Genomic DNA, 26,094 nt, shown 5'->3' with positions numbered 1-26,094 from the left:
TAGCTCAAGTCGGAAGTGAGCCACTGAGCTGTGCTTAACTATGGAGCCGCCACTATGGCTATTTCAATAACCGATATTCCGACTTGCGATGAGCTTTCGAATTCCGAAATTCGCTTCAATTTTTTTTCTCTGTGATTCATTTTATAAAGGAAAAATTAAAATCTTTTGATTTAACTAATTGTGTTTTATAGGCTTTATTTTCCTTTGTTATTCTTTTTGCTACATATTAGCTGTGTCCAAGGTCAAGGTTATAGATTGACATCAAGATGCTAAGATCTACTCAATTGTTGAGACCTTTGGTTCAAAAATCATTGGTTAAACAATCTGAAAAAAAGTTGTTCTCAACTTGTTTAACAAGATTTCAACAACAAGTTCCAAAACCAACTGTTCCAAAACCATCTTTTTGGAGAAGAGCTGGTAAATTTGCTTGGAGATCAACTTGGATCTCTGCCTTATTAGCTTCTTCTTATATTGCTTATTCCATTTATGAAGAATCAAATCCTTCAAAACAACAACCTCAAACTCCAACTTTTGCAAATGGTCAACCAAAAAAGACTATTGTTATTTTAGGTTCTGGTTGGGGTGCTGTTTCTTTATTGAAAAATTTAGATACAACTGAATATAACGTTGTTGTCATTTCTCCAAGAAATTATTTCCTTTTCACTCCATTATTACCATCTGCTCCAACCGGTACTGTTGATTCAAAATCAATTATTGAACCAATTAGATCTATTGCTAGAAGATGTAAAGGTGAAGTCTTATACTATGAAGCTGAAGCTACAAAAGTTGATTCCGTTAAAAAAACAGTTACTGTTAAAGGTCAAGATATTGCTAAAAATGATGTTGTTCAAGATTTACATTATGATTATTTAGTTTGTGCAGTTGGTGCTCAACCAAATACTTTTGGTACTCCAGGTGTTTATGAACATGCTTCATTCTTAAAAGAAATTTCAGATTCTCAAGAAATTAGACATAAAGTGTTGAATTCTATTGAAAAAGCTTCTGCTTTACCTAAAAATGATCCTGAAAGAGCTAGATTATTAAGTTTTGTTGTTGTTGGTGGTGGTCCAACTGGTGTTGAATTTGCTGGTGAATTACAAGATTTTGTTGATCAAGATTTAGTTAAATGGTATCCTGAAATTTCTAAAGAAATTAAAGTTTCTTTAGTTGAAGCTTTACCAAATATTTTGAATATGTTCAACAAGAAATTAATTAAATATACTGAAGATGTGTTTTCCGAGGAAAATATTTCTTTAAAATTACAAACTATGGTTAAAAAAGTTGATGATAAAAAAATTACTGCTTCAATTAAAAATTCTGATGGTACAACTTCAATTGAAGAAATCCCATATGGTGTGCTAGTTTGGGCTACTGGTAATGGAGGTCGTGAAATCACAAAAAACATTGCCGGTCAATTAGAAGGTCAAACTTTTGCTAATAGAGGGTTAATAATTGATGATTATTTAAAAGCTGTTGGTTCAGATTCTATCTTTGCCGTTGGTGATTGTGTTTTAAGTAGAAAATTTGCTCCAACTGCTCAAGCTGCTTATCAACATGGTATTTATTTATCAAAATTATTTAAAAATTTAGCCAAAATTGATTCTCATAAATATAAATTAGAACAAACTCCTGAAGCTTCAGAAAAGGCCAAAATTTTATCAAAAATTGATAAAATTTCAAATTTTGAACCATTCCAATTTGTTTATTTAGGTTCTTTAGCTTATATTGGTTCAGAAAGAGCTATTGCTGATTTATCTTGGGGTAATTGGTCAAAATTATCATTAGGTGGTTCATTAACTTTCTTATTCTGGAAATCTGCTTATGTTGGTATGTGTTTAAGTTTTAGAAACAGATGTTTAGTTGTTTTAGATTGGGTTAAAGTTAGTATCTTTGGTAGAGATTCATCAAAAGAATAAGAGCTTTAAATCAATTAATTTCATGTTTGGTTTCAATTTTTTAAGATATAATAATATTCTAATTCAGATCTTTATTTTTCATTCAATAATATTAATATTCCAAAAAATTATATCAATCAATATTCCAAACTTTAATAAAATCATGTGTATACGTATTTGTTTTTTATAATATAATGAGAAGAATGAGATCTGTTTTGTGTCATACAAAAAGGATGCATGTATTTGTAGTTTAAAATGTAAGTCATTTACGAAAATGGAAAAACCTTGACATATATTACTTTATGAATTAAATTATATTGTATTATAGTACTAAAATCAAAATTTGGATATCACATAATTAAGAGCAGTGTTATTAATTGAAATCAATTAGTAACAATTTGTCAAAGTTTATCTGTTTGCAAAAATTCTAATTGTTCATTAACTTTCCCACACCAAAGTAATGGATCTCTTAAACCTTTAACTTGGAAATCACCATGATCACAAATCAACCATTTCATAGCTTCCCAAATTTTCAATTCAAAATCATAACCTAATTCTTTAATCAATAATTTAGAATATAATCTTCTTCTATTCCCTTGATCATCATGAATTTGTCTAAATCCTTTACCATTAATTTTCCATGGATATAATTTTGGTTGATTACAATGAAGGAATAACATTTCACTATTTTTATATCTATGCATATTATAATTATCTTTAGTACGATCATATGTCCATTTTGTATCTTTAAAACTTTCAGGATTTCTAAATTGAATATAATCTAAAATTGGATCATATTGACCCATTGCTGCAATGGAAATTGAATTATCATCACGAATTTCTCCATATTCTCTAATATATTCTTGAACTTGATAATAAGGTAATCCAAATTTATGAGCTGCTGCTAATATAGTTTCCTTATCACCTTCACCTGCTTGTCCTTGGGAAAATAATGGATAATAATAATTTGGTCCATAAAAATTATAATAAAGTGATAAGAATAAAGTTTTAGCATGAATTTTTTTGTTTATAAGCACTTGACCTGTTTCACTTGATGCTTCAGGGAAAGTACCTTCTAAATCATGATATGAAACTTTTTCATTATAATCATCTAATGTTTCTAAACCTTCTGGATGATCACGTTCATCATTATATGAAAATCTGATTTGATTAGTTTCATTGATTGTTATATTTGCAATATCATAAAATGTTGGTGAAGTTGATCTTCTCCAAAAATCAGGCCAAATTACTAATGGTTTTGATATGAATGGCTCATTGATGAATAATAAATCTGGATTTTTCAATGGTAAATTATCAGAATCTAACATTAAAACATTTTCAAATGATGTTAATAATAAAGCCATTGATTTTAATTGATATCCTTTTATTTTGATTTTTTTGGTATCAATATAATTTGACATTAAAATACATTTAGCACCAAAAACAGGGAAAACTCTATCACATAAATCAACTGAATATTCATTTTCATTTGGGATGAAAACTTCAATTGGTAATTTTGAGCCCAAGTCACGTAACATCTTGATTGATAATAAGACTAACCAATTATATTGACCACCACCTGCATATAAAATCCCATTACCTTTAATAGTTGATTCAATTTCTTCTGGGAATTTTTCTGGCATTTTTTCTAAAAAGACTTTATGTGAATTTTTCAAATGTTCATGTTCTCTATCTTTCAACAAGAAATATGATTTCAAATAATTCTTTGATCTTATTGGATCAACACCATTGTTTTCTCTTAGTTTACCTGATAAAACAGGTAGTTTACCGTCCCAATTGGTAGGATAATGATTTGATTTATTATAATGATCTTTATTATTAATTGGACCAAATGATGGTTTACATTGTAATATACTACCAATTAATTGATCATTTATGAATTTTTTCATTACTGAATATTTCCCCAATCCAGCTTCAATTGATTCTGAATTTGTATAATCTGAAAAATCTTTATTTTTGTAATATTCATCATCATTATAATCATTAATGATATGATCAGCAGTTATATTTTCATTTTTTTGTGGATCCGCTTTAACAATAGTAACATCTGAAGTTTCATAGTAAGCTGGTCCATGAGAGTCTTTAGCCTTATTATATTCAATCCCAATTTCTTTGGAAGGGTTATAGAAAACCAAATACTGGAATTGTAAAGTTATTAGAATAAGTATTGTAAATGAAAGCAACGTTATAATTTTAGCATGTCTTGTGGAGTGAAGTCGATGTATGACTCTCTGAAGAGCAGAAGAGGTTGTTCTCAACGCCTTATTCATGGTTATCTGTGAAGCGTCTGTCTATAGTATATGTCTCAATGATATTGTAACCAACAAAACCAAGCTTTTTTTTTTTGCAAGATGGATTGTTGATGTTTAAATAAGCCTTCTTCTGAGTTGAAATCATGGGTATAATTTATTATTTACTCGTGAAATCGGTTCCTTGCGCCTATCATGCACAAGTGAGTGAAAAACATTAAAATTGGAAGGGAATTAAGAACTACAAGTACCCACTACGCACTACGCAACAAGTTTCAAAACACCAAAGAGGTGACAGCCGGTCTCTAATAGAAACTCATACTACAATAATTTTACGTCTCATAAAGATTTCCATACTCAATTGTCTCATTTATTACGCATTTTATTTACCCACTTGATAATTAAACTTAAAAGCCTCTAAAATTCGCGGCTCGTGCTTCGCTTTTATCAGCCCGGTTGAAAATGGCAGAAAAACTTAAAAAAATTGGAGTCCGGGTAAATTAGCTGCTTCGCGAAAACCGCGAATGCGATATCTGATTCACAACTTTTCAATCTTTCATTGAACTGGAGTGGAAACTTTAGTGGGTTCAAAGGCAAAAGTCAACTTCAAACTCAGGAAACAAACTAAAGATGTCCGCTGATCATACTAGAGATCCTTGTCCTATTGTCATTTTAAACGATTTTGGTGGTGCCTTCGCCATGGGTGTTATTGGTGGTTGTGTTTGGCATGGTATTAAAGGTTTCAGAAATTCTCCATATGGTGAAAGACGTATTGGTGCTATAAGTGCTATTAAAGCTCGTGTTCCAGTCGTTGGTGGTAATTTCGGTGTTTGGGGTGGTTTATTCTCCACTTTTGATTGTTCTGTTAAAGCTATTAGAAAAAGAGAAGATCCTTTAAATGCTATTATTGCAGGTTTTTTCACCGGTGGTGCTTTAGCTATTAGAGGTGGTTGGAGACATACAAGAAATAGTGCAATTACTTGTGCTTGTTTATTAGGTGTTTTCGAAGGTGTTGGTATGATGTTCCAACGTTATATGGCATGGCAAAATAAACCTATTGCTCCTCCTTTACCTGATCAACAACCTTTACAATAAATTTGAAAATCATCTAGAATTTAGAGCAAAAATACAATTACAACTCAACATATAAAGAAGTTCAAAAATCTTTATAATGACCCTTTGATGAAAGATATAACTGTACATATAAATTAATGTAAATAATGCATTTCGTTTAAATTATTAAACAAACTATAAACATTGTAGATCATAAAAACATTAAGCCTATCCATAACTATAACTATATATATATATTGTGTTCAGTATTTCATTTATACCATTTGTTTCCCACACTTGCTTTCAATCCATTAACTTCTTCAGCACTTTTATCATTTCTATTATTCAAGTTTCTTAATCCGGTTCCTGGTGGATTCCATTCACCTGTGAATTTTGTTTCCTGAATAAATGGATGTAGAATAGCTTGTTGTGGAGTCCATCTTTCTAATGGGTTTAGATTCAACAAACCTTTTAATAAATGAACCAGCGATGCTCGATCATTTGTCTCTTTTTCAATCATTGTTGATGTCATTGTTCTCTTTTGCATGGTATAACCCATTATTAATTCACTTAAATCATTTGATTTTAAATATTTCTTACCAGCAGTTTCATTTAAATTTCTTTCTTTACAATATTTTTCTAATGATTTCATTTTATATCCTGAACCATCTTCAGTTTTTTCCAAGAAATTTTTAGAATTTTTACCCATTTCAATCATCCAAGTTGGTGGTAATCCTAATATTGATGTAATTTTAACTAGCTGATCATATTCTGATGACCCTGGGAATATAGGTAACCCTAAAAATAATTCTGCAACAATACAACCCAATGACCATGTATCAATTGAAGTTGTATATGGTAATCCTAAAATAACTTCTGGTGATCTGTAAAATCTTGATTGAATATATGTATATAACGTTTGACGTTCTTGACAAGCACTTCCAAAATCAACAACTTTAATATCTGGTTTATCTGGGCTTACCAATAGAATATTTTCAGGTTTTAAATCACAATGAATAATTTTAGAATCTTTTAAAACACAAAGTGAATCTAATAATTGTTTGGCAAAATTTCTAACAAGTTTGGTATTAAGTCCCTTATATTGATTTTGTTTAATTAATTCAAATAAATTTGAAGATAATAATTCAAATACAAGACACAAATGATTTTTATGAAGAAATTTATCTTTCAATCTAAGGAAATGATGCTGATCTAAAGGATCAATTTTTCTATTGATTAATTCCAATATGCTAATTTCACTCAAACTTTGATTCAAAAATGCAGGTTTTGAATTAACAACTTTAACAGCAACCATTTCTTTAGTTTTCAAATTTTGACATTTAACCACTTGTGCAAATGTACCATGACCTAATATATCCAATACCAAATATTTACGATTCTCTTGACCACCTAAAACATCATTAACATATAAAATATAATCATTATCTTCATTATCAGCACCATTATTTGTTTTAGCTTCACTTGGTTTAGTCAAGACTCTTTTAGGGTTTTTAGAAACTTCATAATTAAAATCTGAATCACATAAAGAATAAGTTGTCGTTAGATCATTTGTTAAAGACAATAAAGGTGATATATAATTTGATCCCATTGATGCACGTCTATATTTTGGTACTGCATTTTTAACAGGTCTTAAGTCTTGCTTTGAATGAATTTTACGAACTTGTGGAGGTGGTAATTGTTTAACTGGTGGAAATTGATTTGAATTCAAAACAGATTGTCTTCTTGCTTGTATTGGAGTTAAAAATTGTTGCTGTGGAGTTGATTGCATCATTGTTGCCACTGATTGACGTCTTTGAGCCTGAGGATCCATAAAGCCTAGTTGAACTGAAGAATCTGCATAATATGTTGGAGGTGGTGCTGGAGCACGAATTGGGGGATTTTGAATTAATGAATTTTTTCTTGAAGCATTGAAAGCACCCATATCATCTTCATATGTTGTTGGTAATTGATTATTGAAGATTGATGACCTTGTCGGTGTATGTTGTAACAATGATGAAGTTGATGATGTTGGTCCAATTTGAGATGAATTGAAGTTTGTTGAGTTGGTTGATGAAGAGGAATTGGTATTTGGTGGTTGGAAATGACTTTGAGATGGTGATCTTTGTGATGAAAACCATGGGTTTTTAAATGAGTTTGTTGGTGATCCAAAGGGTGATGCAGTTTGTTTCTGTTGATGAGGATTCAAAGTTGAAGATGAAGATAGTCTTGGGGTTGTGGCCATATTCATTTGATTTGATGCATATGAGTTATTCCATGTTATTTCAGATGATGATTGTGGATAGTTTGAGCCCAAAGGGGAACTATGTTGTTGATGGAAACTATTTTGTCGTTGTTGTTGATATGGTGAAAGGTATTGTTGTTGTTGAACAACATATTGTTGTGGTACTTGATATTGTGATGATTGTTGCTGTAAAACGTGTGGCGGTTGTAATGATTGTTGATATGCCTGCTGCTGTGCTAGTTGTTCATTCTGTGGAGGTTGAGGTTGATTGATTTGAGGTATTGGAGGTGGTTGCATTTCACCTTCAACTTGTTGATTAGTTGGACCCTGGTCAAACTGATATTTACCTCTTTCATCCAGTGTTGGATGCTGAGAGCTGTAATGGAATGACATTAATCAATCCTTATTCTGTTGTATTTATGACTATTCCAATATCAAATATGAAAGCTTTGATGTGTAAAGTTTTATTAAAAAGGTTAAATAAGTAATGCAACTTTGCTTCAAATGATATGATTTCACCTTCTTCTAACAAATAGCAAAGCAAAATGAGTCAAAGTGTTTGTAAATATGCCTAAACTTCTGGTATTAAGTAGCAAATTGAGGCAGCTTTATCAGCCAAATATATGTCTTTTCAATTATAAGTTATATTAACTATCCCAATTGACCTTGAAATCAAGGATTTTCCACTGTTTGATCAACTCTCAACTCTTTCAAGTACCTGAAAGCAGCTGTTCCCATGAACTGAAATGATAATCTCCAATACTGCAATCGCGGTGTCGGATCTGATCCCATAATTCACGTGAAAAATGGTCGGAATTATCATCTTTATCAGTAAGTGCGGGTTACTCCCCTGGTTCGCGATCGTTATTTCGCGATGTTTTTCGAGATTTTTGAAATAATAATACAAAACAGTAAGTAAAACTGAATAGAAACGTACTGTGGGAAAATAGACATTAACATTAAATTTGAATTGAAAAATGAATGTTTCAACATCTACATCTGGTATCAAGAGAAGAACAGTGAAGACTTTGAATGAAGAAGAAGAAAATGCTGCTAATCTACAGCTTGGTTCAGAATTTGATATAAGACAATATGATCATGATGGTGAACCAATGGATCTTATTGCTTTGAATTTATCAGAAGCAAGAATCATTATTAGAAGTGCATTGAAAGAAAGAAAGAAGATTATGACACCAAATGGTGAATTTAGAGATCAACCTTTAGAAACCTTGGATCAAGATGACGAAAATGATGAAGCAAATAGTAATGATGACGATAACAATGAAATAGCCAAAGCAGCAATAGCGGTAGGAGCAAATGAGGTTTTAAAGAAAACATTAGATCATTTGAGTACATTTTCAAGATTTAGAGATACACAAACATGTTCAGCGGTGGAACAATTATTAAAATCACCAGAAAATTCAAATTTACATCCTTTCGAATTAGCTCAACTAGGTTCATTAGCCTGTGATGATGTTGATGAAGCTAAAACTTTGATACCTAGTTTAACGAATAAGAAAACTGATGCTGAACTACAAAACATATTGAATCAATTATCAAGATTAGAAACACCATATTAAAAAAAAAGCTTGAAATCATTAAACATTTAATAAACTATCTCCATGTATATTACAAAACAACAAAAAGTTGCTATTGCTTTCACAACTTTAATTCATTTCGTCTATAAAACTTTATATGAATATGTACTATATATATACGTATATCCATAATGAAGAAGCATCATCAAATTCATTCGTCAATTGTAATTAAAACCTTCTTAGATCTCTTGTTCGCGGTATTTTTTATAAGTTCATATTTTTTTTTCGCGGCGGTTTCGCGACTTTATTAAAATTAAAACTTTTTCGATAGTTGAAATAAAGTGAATATCAAAGCATCATAAGAGTTGCATTGATCCAGTATCTTATAAATTATTGTTCAAAATGAGACCATTATTGTTAAAAGGGCATGAACGTTCACTTACGCAGGTGAAATATAACCGTGAAGGTGATTTAATTTTCACTGTTGCCAAAGATAAAGAAGCTTCTGTTTGGTATTCATTCAATGGTGAAAGATTAGGAACTTTCAGTGGCCATGGTGGTACTATTTGGTCTATTGATGTTGATCAAAAATCTGAATTGCTTTTAACAGGGTCTGCTGATTTCAGTGTTAAATTATGGAATGTTTCAAATGGTGAAAATGTTTTCACTTGGAGTTGTGTATCTCCAGTTAGAAGAGTTGAATTTAATCCATCAAATGATAAATTTTTAGCTGTTATGGATGCTGTTATGGGTCATAAGGGTGATATTTCAGTCTTCAATATCAATAAAGAAACACCTACAAAACAAGATGAAGAACCAATATTAGTTATTCCAACTTATGAAGGATTAGAAAGAGTTAGTGTTGCTGGTTTCTCATACTTGGGTAAATACATTATTGCTGGTCATCAAGATGGTACTGTTTCTAAATATGATGCTAAAACTGGTGAATTCATAAACTCTGTCAAAGTTCATGAAGGTTTAGTTACTGATTTACAATTTTCAGAAGATAGAACATATTTTATCACATCATCAAAAGATAAATCATCTAAAATATTAGATGTTGATAATTTAAATATTTTAAAGAAATTTGAATCAGATTCACCTTTAAATTCAGCTGCTATAACACCATTGAAAAATTTCGTTGTTTTAGGTGGTGGTCAAGAAGCTAGAGATGTTACTACAACCGCTGCTAATCAAGGTAAATTCGAAGCAAGATTCTATCATAAAATTTTTGAAGATGAAATTGGTAGAGTAAAAGGTCATTTCGGCCCATTAAATTATATTGCTATTCATCCAAAAGGTACTGGTTATGCGTCTGGTGGGGAAGATGGTTATGTTCGTGTTCATAATTTTGATAAATCTTATTTTGATTTCAAATATGATGTTGAAATAACAGCTGAAGCTGCTGCTGCTTCAAAAGAAAACAATCAAGATTAAGAATAAGAATAAGAAAGTTTTCAAGGAATGTTTGTGGGTTTCTGTATAATGAAATAAACATAGAAAAGGAATTTTTAGTGAGTAAAAAGCACTACATATGTAATTAGTTCAAAAGAGAATTTTGATTTTCATGTATTAATCTAAGTCATATTCATCGTTGACATCGTATATATATGTATGTATGTAAGCATGTTACTTCTTCAAGTTGATTCTATCTTTTATAATTAGCTCTATAGTCTTGTGATTTTTGATTATTCTTGATTTTAACTGATCACCATTATGTCAGAAGTGTTCAATTTAAGCACCACCAGCAGCAGCTTTTCTAGCATCAGCTTTGGAATGAAGTTAGTAATTGGCCATGAAAGGATCCGATTTCTACGTGGGATCTCCATTCATGTTTCTACGGATGAGGTAGAAACCTTCAAGGTGGTCTCAAGGTGTTTTTTAGTGGATATGAGTTTACTTACCTTCAGCTTGTTTTCTTCTCATGATTTCGGCTTGATCTTCCAATCTCTTCTTTGGATCACCTTCTATCTTCTTTTTTTGTTGAGCCATCTTTTTGGCATTCTTTTCTCTTGCTTTTTCTCTTTGGTTACCTCTGGACATTGTGAAGTTTGTAGTAGTTGATGAGTGTTTGATTGATGAATAGATTAAAATGGAGATTTGTAATTTTTGATTTTGTTTCTTTTTTAATTTCAACACCTGCTGCTCGCGCGCGCCTGAAAAAGATCTTGATTATGTAAGTGCTGAGTCAGATAAGCGCTTGAATCAACGTAGTTGACATTTAACAACTTCAACAACAAAGACTTCAATTGTGATCAATCGAAGAAAGCACAGTCAATCGAATACTGAAAGCGTGTACACTATGTCAGATAAGGAAGTTGAGCTCACAGAAGAACAACTTAAAGAACAAAAACTAGAAGCTGCTAGAAAAAAAGTAAGTTTGTTCAATTGATTTTTGGATATGGATCATGTCTAACAATAATAATCTAGTATGAACAATTGAAGAATAAGGGTAAAAAGAAGAAGTCAAAGAAGACAAAGAAGGGTGATGATAATGATGATAGCAAAGACGTTAGTGTTGAACCTACTGAAGAATCCGTTGGATCTACAGAAAACGTTGCTAAGGAAGAATCCACTGTTGATGAAGCTAAAGAAGAGACTAATGTTGATGAATTGGAGAAGGAAACTACAGATAAAGATGATGTGAAAGAAGAAAAGGAAGAGAAGGAAGAACAGGAAGAAAAAGAAGAAAAAGAAGAAAAAGAAGAATCCAATACTGAAATTGAAGAAAAACTAGCTGCAGATATCGAAGGTATACAATTAAGTAACAAAGAGGGTTCTGAAATTACTTCAAATGAAAAAGAAAATAAGGATGACTCTGCATCAAATGTAGATGTTCCATCCTCTGGTGAGCAAAAACAAGAACTTGAAGAATCAAAATCAAAACAACAAACTGCTGCTGATGATTTATTCCCCGAAGAAGGTCCTTCATTCATGGATACCATTAAACAAGCACAAGCCGATGATACCCTTGAGAAAACACAATTGGAAAATAATACTTTGAAAGCAGATTTGGAAAAAGTTAAGAAGGAAAATAAAGAATTAAAGTTATTGAAATTAGATCACTTAGAGCAAATAGAAACATTAGAAGCAAGAGTCGCAGATTTAGAAGCTAAGCTAGCTAAAGCAAAAGTTGATTCTTCAAGATCGGTTCCAACAAATCATTTGACTACAGGATATGTATACGACCAAGATGAAACGTTATCTTTATCTCCAACACCTTCTTCTCAACAACCCTTCTCAACCACGTTTAGTCAATTTAAACCTCATCATAATAATGAAAGTCAATTAAGTCTTGGAGAAATAAAGGCTAAGTTGAGTAAATGGAAAGGTTGGAATATTGATATGACAAATTGGAGAAGTGTTGGTAGTGGACCAATTGTTGAATTATGATAATTTTATGTATATTGTTGTGTTGAATTTTATGTTCATTCAGATCAATTTTAGCTACAGTTCTAGTATCAAATTTGATCCCATAAGAATTAATGCTTTATTTCATTATATCTATTTACAATTATATTCAAATTTCCCCTTTATAATACTTTAATTTTCTTATTTGATACGACATAAAACTTCACCACTTCCACCTCTTTCAATAGCTTCAGCCAAATCAAGAATTTCGTAACTGAAATTACGTTTTGTAGTATCAACTTTCACAAGTACCAATTCACTTGGTTGTAATGGTTTGATTTCTCTAACTGATTTACCAGCAGCTAATAATTTCAATTGATCATGATCTAAAATAATTCTACGACTTGGTTTGGAAATTAATGAAACTTTTCTAATGACAGAATCTGTACCTCTATACTTTAGCCCCAACCATAGTCTTCTACTGGCAATATTATCTGGTGTAACGTCAACTGGTTTTAAATCTGGACCATTTAGAGAGCCTTTTTGTACTGATGTGATGAAACCTTGTTTATATAGATGTGATGCAACTTCTAAATGCATTCTTGAATATGGGATAGCAGTTGTGGCTAAATTCACTCTAGTGACATTTTGCAAATGAGCACAAAGGTTCCCTAGTCTCGTAAGTGACATGACTAACTTTCTTTCTTTGATATCAATATTGATTTGATTACTAGGCTAATCTTTCATGAATCTCTTCACTGTTTTTCAACAAAATTTTGATATTTGGTGGAAATATTCGCGAACCATTTGGTTGACCCACTTCCATATTAAAGCTGAGTGATGGATACTTTATTGATAATTGGTAAGATTTGATATTGTGAAATATGTTATTCGAAATACGTATTCTTCTTATTTTGGTTGACTTATGTGAGTAGTAGTGATCTTCTAATCATGTGCTTTCGATTAGTTTCCATCGTGCGATTTTCTAATATATAACGGCAAGTATCCAATCATCGCGGAAAAAAATAAAATGATTACATTGTATCTAAGTTATGTTTGTATATGATATTTAGACCAGATTTAAGTATACTTGTACGTACGTTGAAACAAAGATCAGAATGTTCAGAAGCAAGCCGTTTGGAATAGGAGCGTTCAAAAGCTCATTATTTCCTAGAATAAAACCCCAATCACAACCATTGTTCAAAAGATGTTTAAGCTCTAAAAATAATCAACCAAGTAAAGATCCAAATAAAAGTGTTAGATTTCGTAATTTTATAGCTATTGGTATCATTTCATGGGTTATATTAGCACAAGTTGTTGAGGCTGTTAATAAGGAACAAAAAGGTTCAAGAAGTATGAGTGAATCTGAATATTTCAAACAACAAATGAAATTGAAAAGAAGAAAAGCGTTATTTACTCAAGAAGAGAAGCAAGTTTATTTTGTTAAAGCTGATAAGAATCAAGATGACTTGAAAGAACTGAAATTAGATGGGTTCGAATTGATAGATCCTAGTAAATTGGTTGAAAGGGAAAAGAATGATAAAGAATCACTATACAACGCATTGTTAAACGATCCAGATACCAAGACCTTACCAACTGGTTTATTGGTTGATCTGATCTCCAAAGAATTGAAAAATAATGAATCAAAAAAATTTGTTGTGATAAATTATCCACCAGATATTAAAGAATCTGTTAAATTTGAAGAAAAAGCTGTTACAATTAAAAAGTTAATCCATTTATCAGATGATAAAGAATCTAAAGTAGAAGATGATGTTCTCAAATATTATAATACTGTTAATAAAGTTCAAACTATCGAATCTACAGAAGATTTGATAAAATCATTGGAATAAGGATAAATTTCAAAATGCATTTATATATATAGACATGTAAGTAATAAATCATTAAATCTTGCACATTGTGTTACCAAATCAAAAATTCTACTTTTTCGTACTTCCAAACCCACTAAATCCCATCATACTCATCATATTATCATCTTTATCATTATTATTAGTACTAACATTTGTTTTTTGTTCTACGGGCTTTGGTTTTTTGGTTTGTCTCTTTCTTTTAAGCTCCTCTTCAAATGCTTGTCTTTTGGCAATTCTTTTCTTAATATCATATTTTTCATCATCATTTTGCTGTTCTTCCATTTTCTTTACTAACATTTCATATCTCTGTTTAACATCATCTAAAGTGACTTCAATTTGTTGATTAAGTTCACCACTTCGTATCAAATGTGGTTTACTATTTAAATGGTCCACATATTTCAAATTGTCTTTGAAAGTTAAGTCACAAACTTCACAATAAAAACCAAATGATTTCCCTCTAGTTGATACAACGTTACTTGCAATGACTTGTCTCTTATTAAGATCTTTATTGAAATTCAATGAGTCCCTATCAATTTGAGATACACCTTCAACTTTCTCTATTGTTTTATTTTGTTCCTTTTCACGTCGTAGTGCTCCTTGCTTGGAAAACTCTTCTTTATCCCATGTTCTTCTACCAAATGAATTTTTCTCTGACATACTTGTTCAATGGTGGTTTGATGATTCTCTGAAGAAATATCAACTTTGATTCGTACGTCTATATAAATGTACGTGAAAATTAAGCGCGACTTATGTAAACATTATAAAGATCTGGAGCTTCTGTGAGCTTTTACTTTAATTTAAATGAACACTTCTCGCGTGAATTTCATAAACGACTTTCAGGAAATTTGCATTGAATCAGAGATAGAGGTTGTCATGTCAAAGGATATTCTATCCATGGTTGGAAAATCCAAACCTTCAAAAGTCACTAAATCATTGACTTCTCAGGCTCAAAATTCTATCTCATCAATATCATCAAAATCACAAACAAACAAACAATCAGTTCATACTAGTTCCATAATAGGTGAATATTTGATCAAGATCATACCCAAGAACTTTTCACTTACTGAAACACCTGTCTCTATAGTAGCGTTTGACCTTGATGGAACATTGATTAATACCAAATCAGGCTCGAAATTTGCAAGATCATCAACAGATTGGAGATGGTTTAATCAATCAGTTATATCAAAGTTGAAATCAATAAAGAACAATTCACCAATTGTGATATTTACAAACCAAGGGGGTGTTGTTGCTAAACAGACTTCCAAATCATATCAGAACTTTGTTGGTAGAATTCAATCAATTTTAGAAAGTTTGAAATCTGAAGGAATTGATATTAGTAGAATATGGGTTTATGCAAGTCCTAAGAAGGCAGCTGGATATAAAGGAGATTCTGTGAAGAGTTTTGAAGAGATGAGAAAGCCTCAAAGAGGAATGTTTGATAATTTCATAAAAGATTTTGGTGGTGAAGATAAAATACTCATTAAAGATAGTATATATGTTGGTGATGCGGCTGGTAGATCTAATGATTTTAGTGATAGTGATTTAAAATTTGCAGAAAATATCAATCTAAATTTTAAAGTCCCAGAAGATTATTTTGTATAGATTAATAACCCTGAAAGAAATCAATCATTCATCGTGTCGATATTATAATAATTAACTACGATGCTACCAACTCAATAGTAGCTGATGAACCGTTTTATTAAGTTCTATATTTGTACATTAATCAATCTTCCCATTAAAAAACACTTTTCATGAATAAATCTAATCAGTTTCAATAGTACCTTTTTCTGAAACGTAGATACCATCCAAGAATTTACGGATATCTTTGTTTCTAACTCTACAGATTTGTTGGATATCAGCAGCGTTTTGTGAAACAGCTTCAACAGAGTTACCTAATAAGACAACTTCATCTTTTTGGTTGGCTGAGAATTCAACTGAAACACCTTCATGAACTGGAACTTGTCTGATTTGTTTGTCACCTAAGAAATTTCTGATTTCAATAGATTTTTTACCATCATTTTCAACAACGTTAACGTTAATTGGGAAATGCGCATAAACATATCTTAATTTATATTTGTAACCTTTAGTGACACCGGTAACCATGTTAGCGATTAAAGATTTAACAGTTCTTAAAGCAGCAACATGTTTTCTGTCACCATTGTGGACGGTGATTTTAATTTGTTTGTCAGATAATTTGGTGAAAGTAATATCAATGTGACGCAAGTTTTTGGTCAAAGTACCTCTTGGACCGGTAACAGTGACGATTCTTGATTTGATGTTAACTTTAACACCTTCTGGGATATCTAAGGTTTGATCAGTTCTGATGTATTTCATTTTGTTGATGCTATTCCACTGTCTTTAGGTAGATTCACCAAGTATTAAAAGCGCTTTTAATCACTGATATTTTTCACCATATTATTGAATTTTTCACGAAAATCAAAAACAAAAAAAAAATCAAAAAGACATCCAGACATTTATACTTGTGTTTCGCGTTTTTACATGGGCCTAGCTTGTTGCACGTGACTTTGTATATTTCATGCCCTATATTTAGAAAAAGTTACATACCATACACAATTCACAATTCACATTTCACAATACATAACTCAGTTATCTTCATCTATCATTTTTTGTAATTTCCCAAAGATCTTGTCACGGTGTTGAGCTAATTCATCATCTTCATCTCCAAGGAAAAAATGCTGTCTTTCATAGTCCAAGTCTTCACCATTGTCAAGAAAATTTGAAGGACCATTACCTTCATCGTCATACAATTCATCATATAAGTCTTCGAACTCTTCCCCTAGTTCTTCATGTAATTGAGCAAGCGTATCTTCATTAGTACTCTGCTGCTGTGAATTTATCATTGATTCGGTTAGGATCTCTATTGAAGATTCTGATTTACCTTCATCATCTGAATAATCCTCTTCATCTTCAGGATAATCATTTTTATAGAAATCTTCTGCATTTGAGTCTTCATCATCTGATAAATGTTTATCTGAATCATTCTCTTCATCTTCATCATTGGCATCTTCTTCAAATTTTCTTCAAATTGTTAGTCGATTTGTCTTTTGTTCATCTCGGTTTCAAATACATACATATAACCAATTTTCTCCTTTTCCCAAGTTTCATGAACTGCACGATCTCTATAATAGACATCGTAAACATATTCTAAGTCCGGTTTATCTGTTATCGTTTCTCTATTAACTTTTGTAGATCTTTGTTTACGCTTCTTCAAATTTGTTGACTGTTCCTGGGGTAATTTTAATACGGAATCTAACATTTCAGTGAATTCATCAGGAAGCTTCTCCTCTGTCTTCTCCTCCTTGGGTAGAATGAAGGTATTCTGTTTATGCTTGTGAATTGCGTTAGTTACCGGCTCACGACACAAATAAAAGTTCTACTTACCTTTGATTCACTTGACTCTTGTAATAATGGTAACGTACCCACCCCATCTTCTTTCAATTGAACAATTTGAGAATCTGTTCTTTGCAACTTGAAAACTGTGAGTTCATATTAGCATTTGAATTCTTGAAGTAATTCCTCAAGAAACATACCGTATTGTTCATCTTTTATTCTCTTATTTTTAGGTGCCTCAAGAACTAATGTATTTGTTAATAATGAATGTCATTTAACTTTATTAATTGAGAATTATATCTTACTCAATGCTTGAAGCGAGTCCTGGTTTCTTTTTCTTTTAATACGTAATACTTCTGGTAGATGTTCCCTTGAACTCATATCTAATGATCAATGACTATCCTGGTTATTTAATTATGAAATAATCTGCTTGAAGTTGTACACCGTTGTCATGGTTTTTGTTTTGATTTTAATTATATTTTCACCAACCGGCCGATTTTGTTGAAACCGAAATGTTTACAAAGCCAAATTACAAAGTACAAAATCTGACACAATTTAGAGTTAATCGTCGTTTTCTTCTAGTCAATACAACTTTAAGATTAAAGATTGATAGAAATGTTTTTGAAGTATCAATAGACTTGCTATCAGTCATCAAACTATGCACACTGCTTTAGCCATCAAAGCTTATATTTACAGGAAAACACTCTATACAAATTGGTTGATCTCTTATTTATCAGATTCTATAATTGGTATTGTATTGGAAAAACATCGTGATGTCGTTCTTGTGACAGGAGGAACCCAAGGTTTAGGTAGACAAATTGTTTTGGAGTTTTTGAAGAGAGGTGTTCAAAGAATTGTTGTATTTGATATTAAAGAACCAGCTGAAAAGCATAGATTGGATGGTGTTTATTATTATCAATGTGATGTTAGTGATAAAAATGAAGTTTTGGAAATGAGCGAAAAGGTTAAAAGTCAAATTGGTATCGTTACTGTTGTGATCAATAATGCTGGTATAACTTCTGGGAAATCATTTATTGATTTATCCTTGGAGGAAATTGAAAAAATCATACAAGTTAACTTGATGTCAAATTTTTATATTAATAAGGCATTTTTACCTGATATGTTAGATTTAAAAAGGGGATATATTATAACTGTTGCTTCTGTATTAGGATATATGTCACCATCAAACTTGGGTATGTATTTTCTTAAATTTTATTTTAGATGATTGATACTAACATAATTCTATAGCTGCATATGGGGCTTCAAAATCAGCATTAATTGCGTTACATGAATCATTAACATATGAGTTGGGACCACCAATTTTCAGTAACACAGGTGTGAAAACATTGTTAATCTGTCCTGGTCAATTAAGAACCCAAATGTTCAAAGGTGTCAACACACCATCCTCAATCTTTGCACCTGAATTAGACCCACAATACGTTGCACAGAAAATAGTCGAAGCAGTTCAATATGGAAGACGAGGTGAGCTCAAATTTCCAATATATGGGAATTTCTTACCTTTATTCAGATCATTACCATGGCCAATGACTCAATTTGTTAGATATGTCAGCGGGATGGATGAATCAATGAAAACATATGATCATAAAAAATCACCAGCTTCACCATCAGACTTAGAAACATCACCATCAACACAGAATAGAAATCATGAAGCAATAGTTGGTACAATTGTTTCTTCTAATTCATCATCAATATAATTATTTGACACTTTTCTAAATCCCCAAAAGTTACCTCTTTCACCACCCCAAAATGGTTGATTAAAATCATTTGCTGCAATTATTTTCCCTTTTATTAAACCCAATGGTAAGGAATTATATGTTCTTGAGTCCAAAGAATGTGCTAAATTATCCCCTGTGACCCAGCAATGACCTTCAGGCACCTTTATAAACTTGTTGAAGCTTTCTTTATTGTCCACATCAAACTTAGATTTGTCATCTTTCTTGTTTTCCATACTTGGATCAATCAAAATTATATCACCAGGCATTCCAGTGATTCTTTTACAAACTCTTTGATCAGGATCAGTTGGTTTTAAGGCAACAATGCAATCACCAATTTCAACACCACGTCCCAATTTGTATCTTTTAGATGTATACACATAATCATTACTAGCTGCTAATGTAGGTAACATTGATTCACCTCTAGTCTCTGTGAACTCATAAAAATGTGACTGCAAAACATGGACAGCACAACCACCTCTCAATACATAGCTGAACACTTTCCCGAAAAACTTTGCCTTTTCCATTGGTGAGTTTGGTGTAAATCTGAATAGCTTTGATCGTGTGTATTGTTGTTGATTTACTTTTTGATTTTCAAAGTTGAATGGTGAAGAATCAGATTCTTATGTAAGATTTTGGGTATAGGAAAATTATTAAATATTCCAAGTTGAAAACAAATCATCAACATTAAAACAACATTGAAACAAACATCAGCTTAGGTTCAGGAGTCCTTTATTAGAAGCTGCTTAAGAGTCAGAATATCAATTGTCAAAAACTAAATCAAAATGATGGCACGTTACGAACAACGAGAACTTCTCGAACAACTTATGGGAAGAGATACATTGATCAATCCCTCAAGACAACGAAGAGAATTAGGTCTTTCAGATCCAAAGATCTGTAAAAGTTTTTTGCTGGGTATATGCCCATATGATCTATTCAATAGTACTAAGCAAGACATGGGTCGTTGTAACAAGATACATTTGGAGAAACATAAATTACAATATGAAAGAGAAATAGCACAAGGCAAGGAATACCCAGATTTTGATATTGAAGTCATACAGACATTGAATAGATTTATAGTTGATGTCAATAGAAAAATTGATGTGGCATTGAAAAGATTGGAGCATACACCAGAAGAAAAACTAAAGATAAGTGAAGCTGCTAAAGAATTAGAAGCTGTTGATTCAAGAATAAATATAATGATTCAAGAAATTGAGAAATTAACGGAGAATAAACAAGTATTGAAGGCATTGGATCAAAGTGTCAAGCTTCAAGAATTATCAGTGAAAAGAGAATATCATATAAAAAAGTTGAGAGATGTAACTGAAAATGCAGGTCAGAGTGCACAACAAAAACTTCAAGTTTGTGAAGTTTGTGGCGCTTATCTTTCAAGACTAGATAGTGATAGAAGATTGAGTGATCACTTTTTGGGTAAGATACATTTAGGCTATGTTCAAATGAGAGATAAACTCGATGAGTTGAAGAGAAAACATAAAAATGATTGATTGAATTAGTTTTTTTTTACAAAAGAAAATAAATGAATAAATACGATTTATATTGTAAAAAACTTAGTAATTAATCTAGTAATGAGCTTTTACCACTGTATTCTCAATATTAACTAGGAAATAAAGAGTTTACATCATCAATTGTCCTATCCTCAACGAAAACATCATTCCAATTGGGTATAATCTTATCCCAATTCTTAAAATACTTATCGATATCACTTTCCAATGAATTCTCCCATAACTGTTGGTGGTCGTTTTCTGAAGATGATATACTTGTCACCGCTGATGAATTATATTGTGGGTCTTGGTGTTGTATCGATTGGCTCTCGATACTGTTTATTGATGACAATGGTGTTGTTTCTATTTGTTCATTATTCTTGACATAATTTGACTCAGAATCTGATGAGTTCAAAATGTCATTTAGATCAATCTTTTTCGTCTGATATGGATGAGTTGTATGTTGTTCTGGGATATCTGATTCACCATAATCATTTAGCAAATTACTCAATTTGGTGTTTTGTTGTAACGCCCTGTTAAAGACTCCATGATTACATCTTTCCAAGTATCTCAGTAACTGTTCAATAATACCATACCATGTCATACCTAAATGATCATCATGAAAATACATTTTCAAAAGTTCCATATTTTGAACCCCTAAAGATTTCAAATTCAAATCATTCAAGATATTAGAGATTGAAAGACATGTGACTGAATTTGTAAATAATTCAAATGCTGTGAATGGGGTAATGATAAATTTCTTTCTTGATACCAAAGTCATTATCAAGCTAGAGCTTTCTTGCACTTGATTTATAAGTTTTTTTGTGAACTGGTAATGATCTGTTTGTGATAAATCGGAACTATAATAAAAATATTCTCTATTCAAGAATATACCCGAAAGATATAATAACTGATGTAGAAATCCAAAATTTAAATTATCAGCTTCTAAATGCTTGTTAAGATTCAATATATCCAGCTCCTTAGGCATGCTATCTCTTAATAGCTGTAAATCGTTACTTAGCTTGTAGAAGCTAGAGTTTGGATCACTTGGATTCAATTTTTCCTTCTTAGAACCAATTTCACCCACCCATTTAGCAATTTTAGACCATAATTCGTAACCAATAATTGTAAAATCTAAACTTGTTAATTGTCCTAGGCATCTGAAACAATCATTATAGCTTGGAAAATCAATAGGAATACCATTTTGGAAATTTTTTTCAGGACAAGGTAAACTAACTTCAATATCTTCAATTTTCAAAGCATGTGATCTATTACGACCACTTGAATTACATCTATCCATCATGTAAACTGACCATATTGTCCTTCTTTTAGACTCCATAGAAATGAACCTTTCACGAGGATCTTCAATCTCATTCTCATAACAAACACCACGGTTACATCCTAGACCCAAAATGGCTCCCATTCTAGCTGCAATCCCAATATATAAATAAGATCTTGCTGCATTTCCTTCGCTCCATTCATGAGATGATAATATGGTTAATGATTGAACTCTTTGAATTGAAGGTGTATCAAACATATCTTTCAATAATTGTCTTGAGTAAAAAGCAAAATACTTGGATGCGTTTGATGGGGAATTAGAAGTTATTTTATATGGACGTTGACCAAAATTTGGGACGAAACCTTCAGGATCATTGTTTTGATCGAATTCACCATACATCTTAGTTAATGTTTCATTATTTCTAGCACATAATGCCATTATTGCCAATAATGTACACGGGGTAAATATTGGTATATCTTCAGGGTCATCATAATTGAAAAACTGATGGCCAAATTTATCACCTTTAATATAATCTATGTATGACTCCTTGTGTAAAAAATTAAATATAGAATGAACTTGGTTGTTGAAAAAATCATAAACTATTTCTAACATTATAGATCTATTGGGTAAAATCATTGAATCCAAATAGTTGGCACATCTATTACCATGTTTATTTCCATAGTTGTTTATACTTTCTGAAAGGAAAGGTGGTGTTTCTTCTCTTTTAACTCCAGTACCATTTGAAGATGGGTTGATACTAAGTGGTATAGCACAAGGACTTGGAAGTTGTTGTCTTTTCACAGAATTTTTCTTCTCAATCACACCAAACCCCTTATCACCTTGTAAAGACTTCTCACGTCGTATCTGCTTCTTGAGTTGTGATGGTTTTGGAGTGTATTGACACTCGAAGTGATGCTTAGCACACCGTTGGCATTTCCCATTGGGTTCACCTTTAGCATCCACGTTTGATAAACAACGTAACTTGGAACGACGACAGTTATCACAAGCTAAGAACGTACGCACCATCTCGACCTTTCCAACTGCTATTTCAGCACCCGATCATGAGTCTTTGGAGTCTATCAATAACGATAGTAAAATGAAGCGTCAACTCAAAATACATCGTGGCAGCCGGCACGGTCCACTATTCTCAGACGCCATAGTTTATCTATTATCGTTCCGTGATTATGTCATGGCACAGTGGTAATCTGGCTTATATTATGTAATCATTGAGATATAAGTGCGCTTAAAGGTAATAATCTTTTATCTAGCTACGTTGTGAAGTACAAAACGTCCATGTATAAATCAAATCGTAAGTTAAAGTAATATAGAGGGAAATAGATAAATAGGCAGATATATTCAAAAAATAAATTGTGAAAAAGAGGAAATAAAAAAAGGATAAAAAGCAATGGTTTGATCGTAAGAGTGTGTAAAAATAAAAGTAAAAAAGCATCTAAATAACTCCAAAATTGTAATAAAAATTAAAAGCTAGTAGCATTGAGTGTAAATGGTCTGCTGTTGGTTAGAACTCTAACTTTAGGAGGATTGAATATGTAATTTATCCTTCAACTAAGGGAATTCAATAACCAATAATACGTCTTAAAAATGAACGTTTTTGAACTGAACCATTTGAAGCATAATCACTAGCAGTGATACTGTATTGTGAAGCACTTGGACTCAAACTAGTTGAGTTACCAGAAGTTGTACCGTTACCATATAAAGCTGAACCGTATGCAGAGTTGGTTGCTTGTGGTTGAGTAGCATTTGTACCAGAACCAGCTTGGTCAATTGAACCTGTAGCGGTAGCTTCAGCAGCAGCGGATGATGATGGTAAAGTTGTGGTTTGAGTTAAGTAAACAACTTGGGTGGTGGTTTGGTCAATATCAGTTGAAGTTGAAACGGTATGAACTTCACCATTTGAGCCGGTAATTGTGAATTCAGCAGTTAATGGGATCTTGGTGGTAATTGTACTAGTAACGGTTGAAACTTGATCTTGAGCAGAAGAGGCAGCACAGTTATCATTTGTAACAGTAACAGTGACAGTTGAAACGGCACCTTGAGCTTCTGGAGCAGCGGATGAAGATTCAGCAACTGGAGCAGAAGTAATTGCAGCAGCTGATGATGAAGATTGAGCACCATTGTTGTTAGCTTGAACTTGTTTACCAGCTTCATCAATGTTTAATGAGTCAGCTGAAGAAGAGACTGGAGCTTCTGATGATTGAGCTTGAGATTGTTCACCTTCATTGGTTGGAGTAGCTGAAGTTGAAGATTCTGCTAAAGTGTAAGTGGTCAAAACAACTGATGTAATTGTTGAATCACCAGATTGGTAGACTGATTCACCAGCAGTACTAACTGATTCTTGAACACCTTGACCTTCAGCAGCTGAACTAGAAGCTTGACCTTGAGGAGCAGCAGATGATGATTGTTCTTGAGTAAGTGTTGAGAAATAGGTAATGGTTGAAGTGGATAAAACAGATGAAGCTTGACCATTAGCATCAGTAGTTGGAACATAAGTTGGAATTTCAGTAGTAACGGTGGTGGTCAAAGTTTCATAGATTGTTGAATCACCAGCAGTAGATGAAGCTTGTTGAGCTTGAGCTTGAACATCAGAAGATGAAGCTTGTTGAGATTGGCCTTGAACGTCAGAAGAGGAAGCTTCTGGTAAAGCTGATGATGATGATGAATCAGCGTAAGAACCAACTTGATAAGTACCATTTTCAGCTCTTTTCAATAATTGGTCATCAAAACGAACAGCGACGTTGGCGTAAGCATTGACCATTGGCATGATAGCCAAAGCGACTGGTAATAAAGTTGAGAATTGCATTTGATCTTATATTCTTGTTCTTGTTGTTCTTTTTCTTGTTCTTATTATATTGGACTTTATTGTGATGTAAAGAAGTCTTTTATTATAATTATTTGGAATGAAAAATTTTATAAAGAATGAATAGCAGTTAGTTAATTAAAGGAATGGACGAGACTATATGTGAAGCTCTATGTGGATAACCGTTATTCTTCAATAAATTGTAATCTTTAAACCTATTGATATAGTTTTATTGTTGATTGATTGCAAGAAAGTGTAAGTTGAAGCATTCTTAAAATAGAGAATTTCAGAGGAGATACAATTGGTTTTATACGACAATGGAGGTTTGGGAATGGATTGGAATTTTGAAAAGTCTTGATAGCCTCAAGTGCAAATTCTCTGGAAAATGTTCACAGGAGCTCGGTAGGAACCACAAAAAGTAAACAATTCTGCAAGAATCGAAACGCGCTTTCTGAAGGGGCTTCTGAGCTTTAATGAAAAATATCGCTAGAGATTTGTATTATGAAGGCTAAGTATGATGTGATATATCTCTACTTTGAAGCACTGGCTATTTAATGATGGTAATATAAGTATATTTGTGGTGGTTAAAATTTGAATTGAAGTCACGTTCTTCTTTCTAACACTACATAGCGTGTCTTCCGAGCCATAAACAGATCGGACAAGTTTGCAAAAACACGCATACCAAACCAAAACAAACCATGAAAACAGGTATACAAAACGCGCTCAAAATCTCACGGTCTTGTTGTGCTACCAGGGAAATGGACCGTATTATAGTTTGTGGTTTGTACGTCATGACATTTTGTAAACATCTTTGTTTGAGAATAAAAATTAGGCAGTGGAGAACTTGTTGGGCTATATATAGTATAATGTTTAAGCTATAAACATAGTCCTGAAGGAACCTTCATGATTCCACTGTGCGAAGGTAAATTGATATACCCGTAAGTCATACATTGCCTAGTAAACATATAACCTTCTGAACTTGAACTAATAAACGTTAGATATCTTGTATCTTGCCCATCGTACCTACTAGTGAACCATGTACGTATAGAAATTGAAAAGCTGGTCCGCGTGGTGTAGGTACAGTGGTAGTGTGGTAGTACACCCATTAAAAAACTTGATAATTTAAAAAAGTGATCCCATAATTCATGATCAAGTCAAGAAAGTCAGAGCTTGACGGTGTACAATGTACATGGC

General features: G+C 32.2%; 18 protein-coding genes across 18 annotated transcripts; 9 read left to right on the top strand and 9 right to left on the bottom strand.

The window, feature by feature from the left end:
• Positions 1–266: 266 nt before the first annotated feature.
• NDE1 (NADH-ubiquinone reductase (H(+)-translocating) NDE1) lies at positions 267–1,916 on the top strand (the record flags this gene model as incomplete). The annotated part of the gene is made up of 1 exon (XM_011275170.1): positions 267–1,916. The coding sequence occupies one exon, from the start codon at positions 267–269 to the stop codon at positions 1,914–1,916; it is 1,650 nt and encodes a 549-aa protein (XP_011273472.1).
• Positions 1,917–2,296: 380 nt separating this feature from the next.
• On the bottom strand, positions 2,297–4,186 carry BN7_4255 (alpha-mannosyltransferase; the record flags this gene model as incomplete). The annotated part of the gene is made up of 1 exon (XM_011275169.1): positions 2,297–4,186. One exon carries the CDS (start codon positions 4,184–4,186, stop codon positions 2,297–2,299), a length of 1,890 nt encoding a protein of 629 aa, XP_011273471.1.
• A 609-nt stretch (positions 4,187–4,795) lies between these two features.
• On the top strand, positions 4,796–5,260 carry TIM17 (protein transporter TIM17; the record flags this gene model as incomplete). The annotated part of the gene is made up of 1 exon (XM_011275168.1): positions 4,796–5,260. The coding sequence occupies one exon, from the start codon at positions 4,796–4,798 to the stop codon at positions 5,258–5,260; it is 465 nt and encodes a 154-aa protein (XP_011273470.1).
• Positions 5,261–5,489: 229 nt separating this feature from the next.
• Positions 5,490–7,853, bottom strand: YAK1 (serine/threonine protein kinase YAK1; the record flags this gene model as incomplete). The annotated part of the gene is made up of 1 exon (XM_011275167.1): positions 5,490–7,853. The coding sequence occupies one exon, from the start codon at positions 7,851–7,853 to the stop codon at positions 5,490–5,492; it is 2,364 nt and encodes a 787-aa protein (XP_011273469.1).
• Positions 7,854–8,437: 584 nt separating this feature from the next.
• Positions 8,438–9,040, top strand: RPB4 (DNA-directed RNA polymerase II subunit RPB4; the record flags this gene model as incomplete). Its single annotated transcript, XM_011275166.1, has 1 exon — positions 8,438–9,040. The coding sequence occupies one exon, from the start codon at positions 8,438–8,440 to the stop codon at positions 9,038–9,040; it is 603 nt and encodes a 200-aa protein (XP_011273468.1).
• A 360-nt stretch (positions 9,041–9,400) lies between these two features.
• On the top strand, positions 9,401–10,435 carry TIF34 (translation initiation factor eIF3 subunit i; the record flags this gene model as incomplete). Its single annotated transcript, XM_011275165.1, has 1 exon — positions 9,401–10,435. The coding sequence occupies one exon, from the start codon at positions 9,401–9,403 to the stop codon at positions 10,433–10,435; it is 1,035 nt and encodes a 344-aa protein (XP_011273467.1).
• Positions 10,436–11,300: 865 nt separating this feature from the next.
• Positions 11,301–12,391, top strand: BUG1 (Bug1p; the record flags this gene model as incomplete). The annotated part of the gene is made up of 2 exons (XM_011275164.1): positions 11,301–11,372; positions 11,444–12,391. The coding sequence occupies 2 exons, from the start codon at positions 11,301–11,303 to the stop codon at positions 12,389–12,391; spliced, it is 1,020 nt and encodes a 339-aa protein (XP_011273466.1).
• Positions 12,392–12,550: 159 nt separating this feature from the next.
• On the bottom strand, positions 12,551–13,039 carry MRPS8 (mitochondrial 37S ribosomal protein uS8m MRPS8; the record flags this gene model as incomplete). Its single annotated transcript, XM_011275163.1, has 1 exon — positions 12,551–13,039. The coding sequence occupies one exon, from the start codon at positions 13,037–13,039 to the stop codon at positions 12,551–12,553; it is 489 nt and encodes a 162-aa protein (XP_011273465.1).
• A 428-nt stretch (positions 13,040–13,467) lies between these two features.
• On the top strand, positions 13,468–14,199 carry AIM36 (Aim36p; the record flags this gene model as incomplete). The annotated part of the gene is made up of 1 exon (XM_011275162.1): positions 13,468–14,199. The coding sequence occupies one exon, from the start codon at positions 13,468–13,470 to the stop codon at positions 14,197–14,199; it is 732 nt and encodes a 243-aa protein (XP_011273464.1).
• An 87-nt stretch (positions 14,200–14,286) lies between these two features.
• Positions 14,287–14,874, bottom strand: SNU23 (U4/U6-U5 snRNP complex subunit SNU23; the record flags this gene model as incomplete). The annotated part of the gene is made up of 1 exon (XM_011275161.1): positions 14,287–14,874. One exon carries the CDS (start codon positions 14,872–14,874, stop codon positions 14,287–14,289), a length of 588 nt encoding a protein of 195 aa, XP_011273463.1.
• Positions 14,875–15,018: 144 nt separating this feature from the next.
• On the top strand, positions 15,019–15,819 carry TPP1 (polynucleotide 3'-phosphatase; the record flags this gene model as incomplete). The annotated part of the gene is made up of 1 exon (XM_011275160.1): positions 15,019–15,819. The coding sequence occupies one exon, from the start codon at positions 15,019–15,021 to the stop codon at positions 15,817–15,819; it is 801 nt and encodes a 266-aa protein (XP_011273462.1).
• Positions 15,820–15,978: 159 nt separating this feature from the next.
• Positions 15,979–16,551, bottom strand: BN7_4245 (60S ribosomal protein uL6; the record flags this gene model as incomplete). The annotated part of the gene is made up of 1 exon (XM_011275159.1): positions 15,979–16,551. The coding sequence occupies one exon, from the start codon at positions 16,549–16,551 to the stop codon at positions 15,979–15,981; it is 573 nt and encodes a 190-aa protein (XP_011273461.1).
• Positions 16,552–16,820: 269 nt separating this feature from the next.
• Positions 16,821–17,949, bottom strand: IWR1 (Iwr1p; the record flags this gene model as incomplete). Its single annotated transcript, XM_011275158.1, has 3 exons — positions 16,821–17,256; positions 17,588–17,714; positions 17,916–17,949. The coding sequence occupies 3 exons, from the start codon at positions 17,947–17,949 to the stop codon at positions 16,821–16,823; spliced, it is 597 nt and encodes a 198-aa protein (XP_011273460.1).
• Positions 17,950–18,226: 277 nt separating this feature from the next.
• BN7_4243 (3-oxoacyl-[acyl-carrier-protein] reductase) lies at positions 18,227–18,793 on the top strand (the record flags this gene model as incomplete). Its single annotated transcript, XM_011275157.1, has 1 exon — positions 18,227–18,793. One exon carries the CDS (start codon positions 18,227–18,229, stop codon positions 18,791–18,793), a length of 567 nt encoding a protein of 188 aa, XP_011273459.1.
• Positions 18,794–19,231: 438 nt separating this feature from the next.
• Positions 19,232–19,828, bottom strand: IMP1 (endopeptidase catalytic subunit IMP1; the record flags this gene model as incomplete). Its single annotated transcript, XM_011275156.1, has 1 exon — positions 19,232–19,828. One exon carries the CDS (start codon positions 19,826–19,828, stop codon positions 19,232–19,234), a length of 597 nt encoding a protein of 198 aa, XP_011273458.1.
• Positions 19,829–20,086: 258 nt separating this feature from the next.
• On the top strand, positions 20,087–20,806 carry LUC7 (Luc7p; the record flags this gene model as incomplete). The annotated part of the gene is made up of 1 exon (XM_011275155.1): positions 20,087–20,806. One exon carries the CDS (start codon positions 20,087–20,089, stop codon positions 20,804–20,806), a length of 720 nt encoding a protein of 239 aa, XP_011273457.1.
• A 109-nt stretch (positions 20,807–20,915) lies between these two features.
• Positions 20,916–23,108, bottom strand: BN7_4240 (Zn(II)2Cys6 transcription factor; the record flags this gene model as incomplete). The annotated part of the gene is made up of 1 exon (XM_011275154.1): positions 20,916–23,108. One exon carries the CDS (start codon positions 23,106–23,108, stop codon positions 20,916–20,918), a length of 2,193 nt encoding a protein of 730 aa, XP_011273456.1.
• A 550-nt stretch (positions 23,109–23,658) lies between these two features.
• BN7_4239 (E3 ubiquitin-protein ligase) lies at positions 23,659–24,903 on the bottom strand (the record flags this gene model as incomplete). Its single annotated transcript, XM_011275153.1, has 1 exon — positions 23,659–24,903. One exon carries the CDS (start codon positions 24,901–24,903, stop codon positions 23,659–23,661), a length of 1,245 nt encoding a protein of 414 aa, XP_011273455.1.
• Between the last annotated feature and the right edge of the window lie 1,191 nt (positions 24,904–26,094).

Source organism: Wickerhamomyces ciferrii, contig 00151 (genome assembly GCF_000313485.1).
Source record: "Wickerhamomyces ciferrii WGS project CAIF00000000 data, strain NRRL Y-1031 F-60-10, contig 00151, whole genome shotgun sequence".
In the NCBI taxonomy this organism is placed as follows: domain Eukaryota; kingdom Fungi; phylum Ascomycota; class Saccharomycetes; order Phaffomycetales; family Wickerhamomycetaceae; genus Hansenula; species Hansenula ciferrii.
Note: the sequence above shows the minus strand (reverse complement) of the source record. Positions and strands in the feature narration are given on the sequence as shown.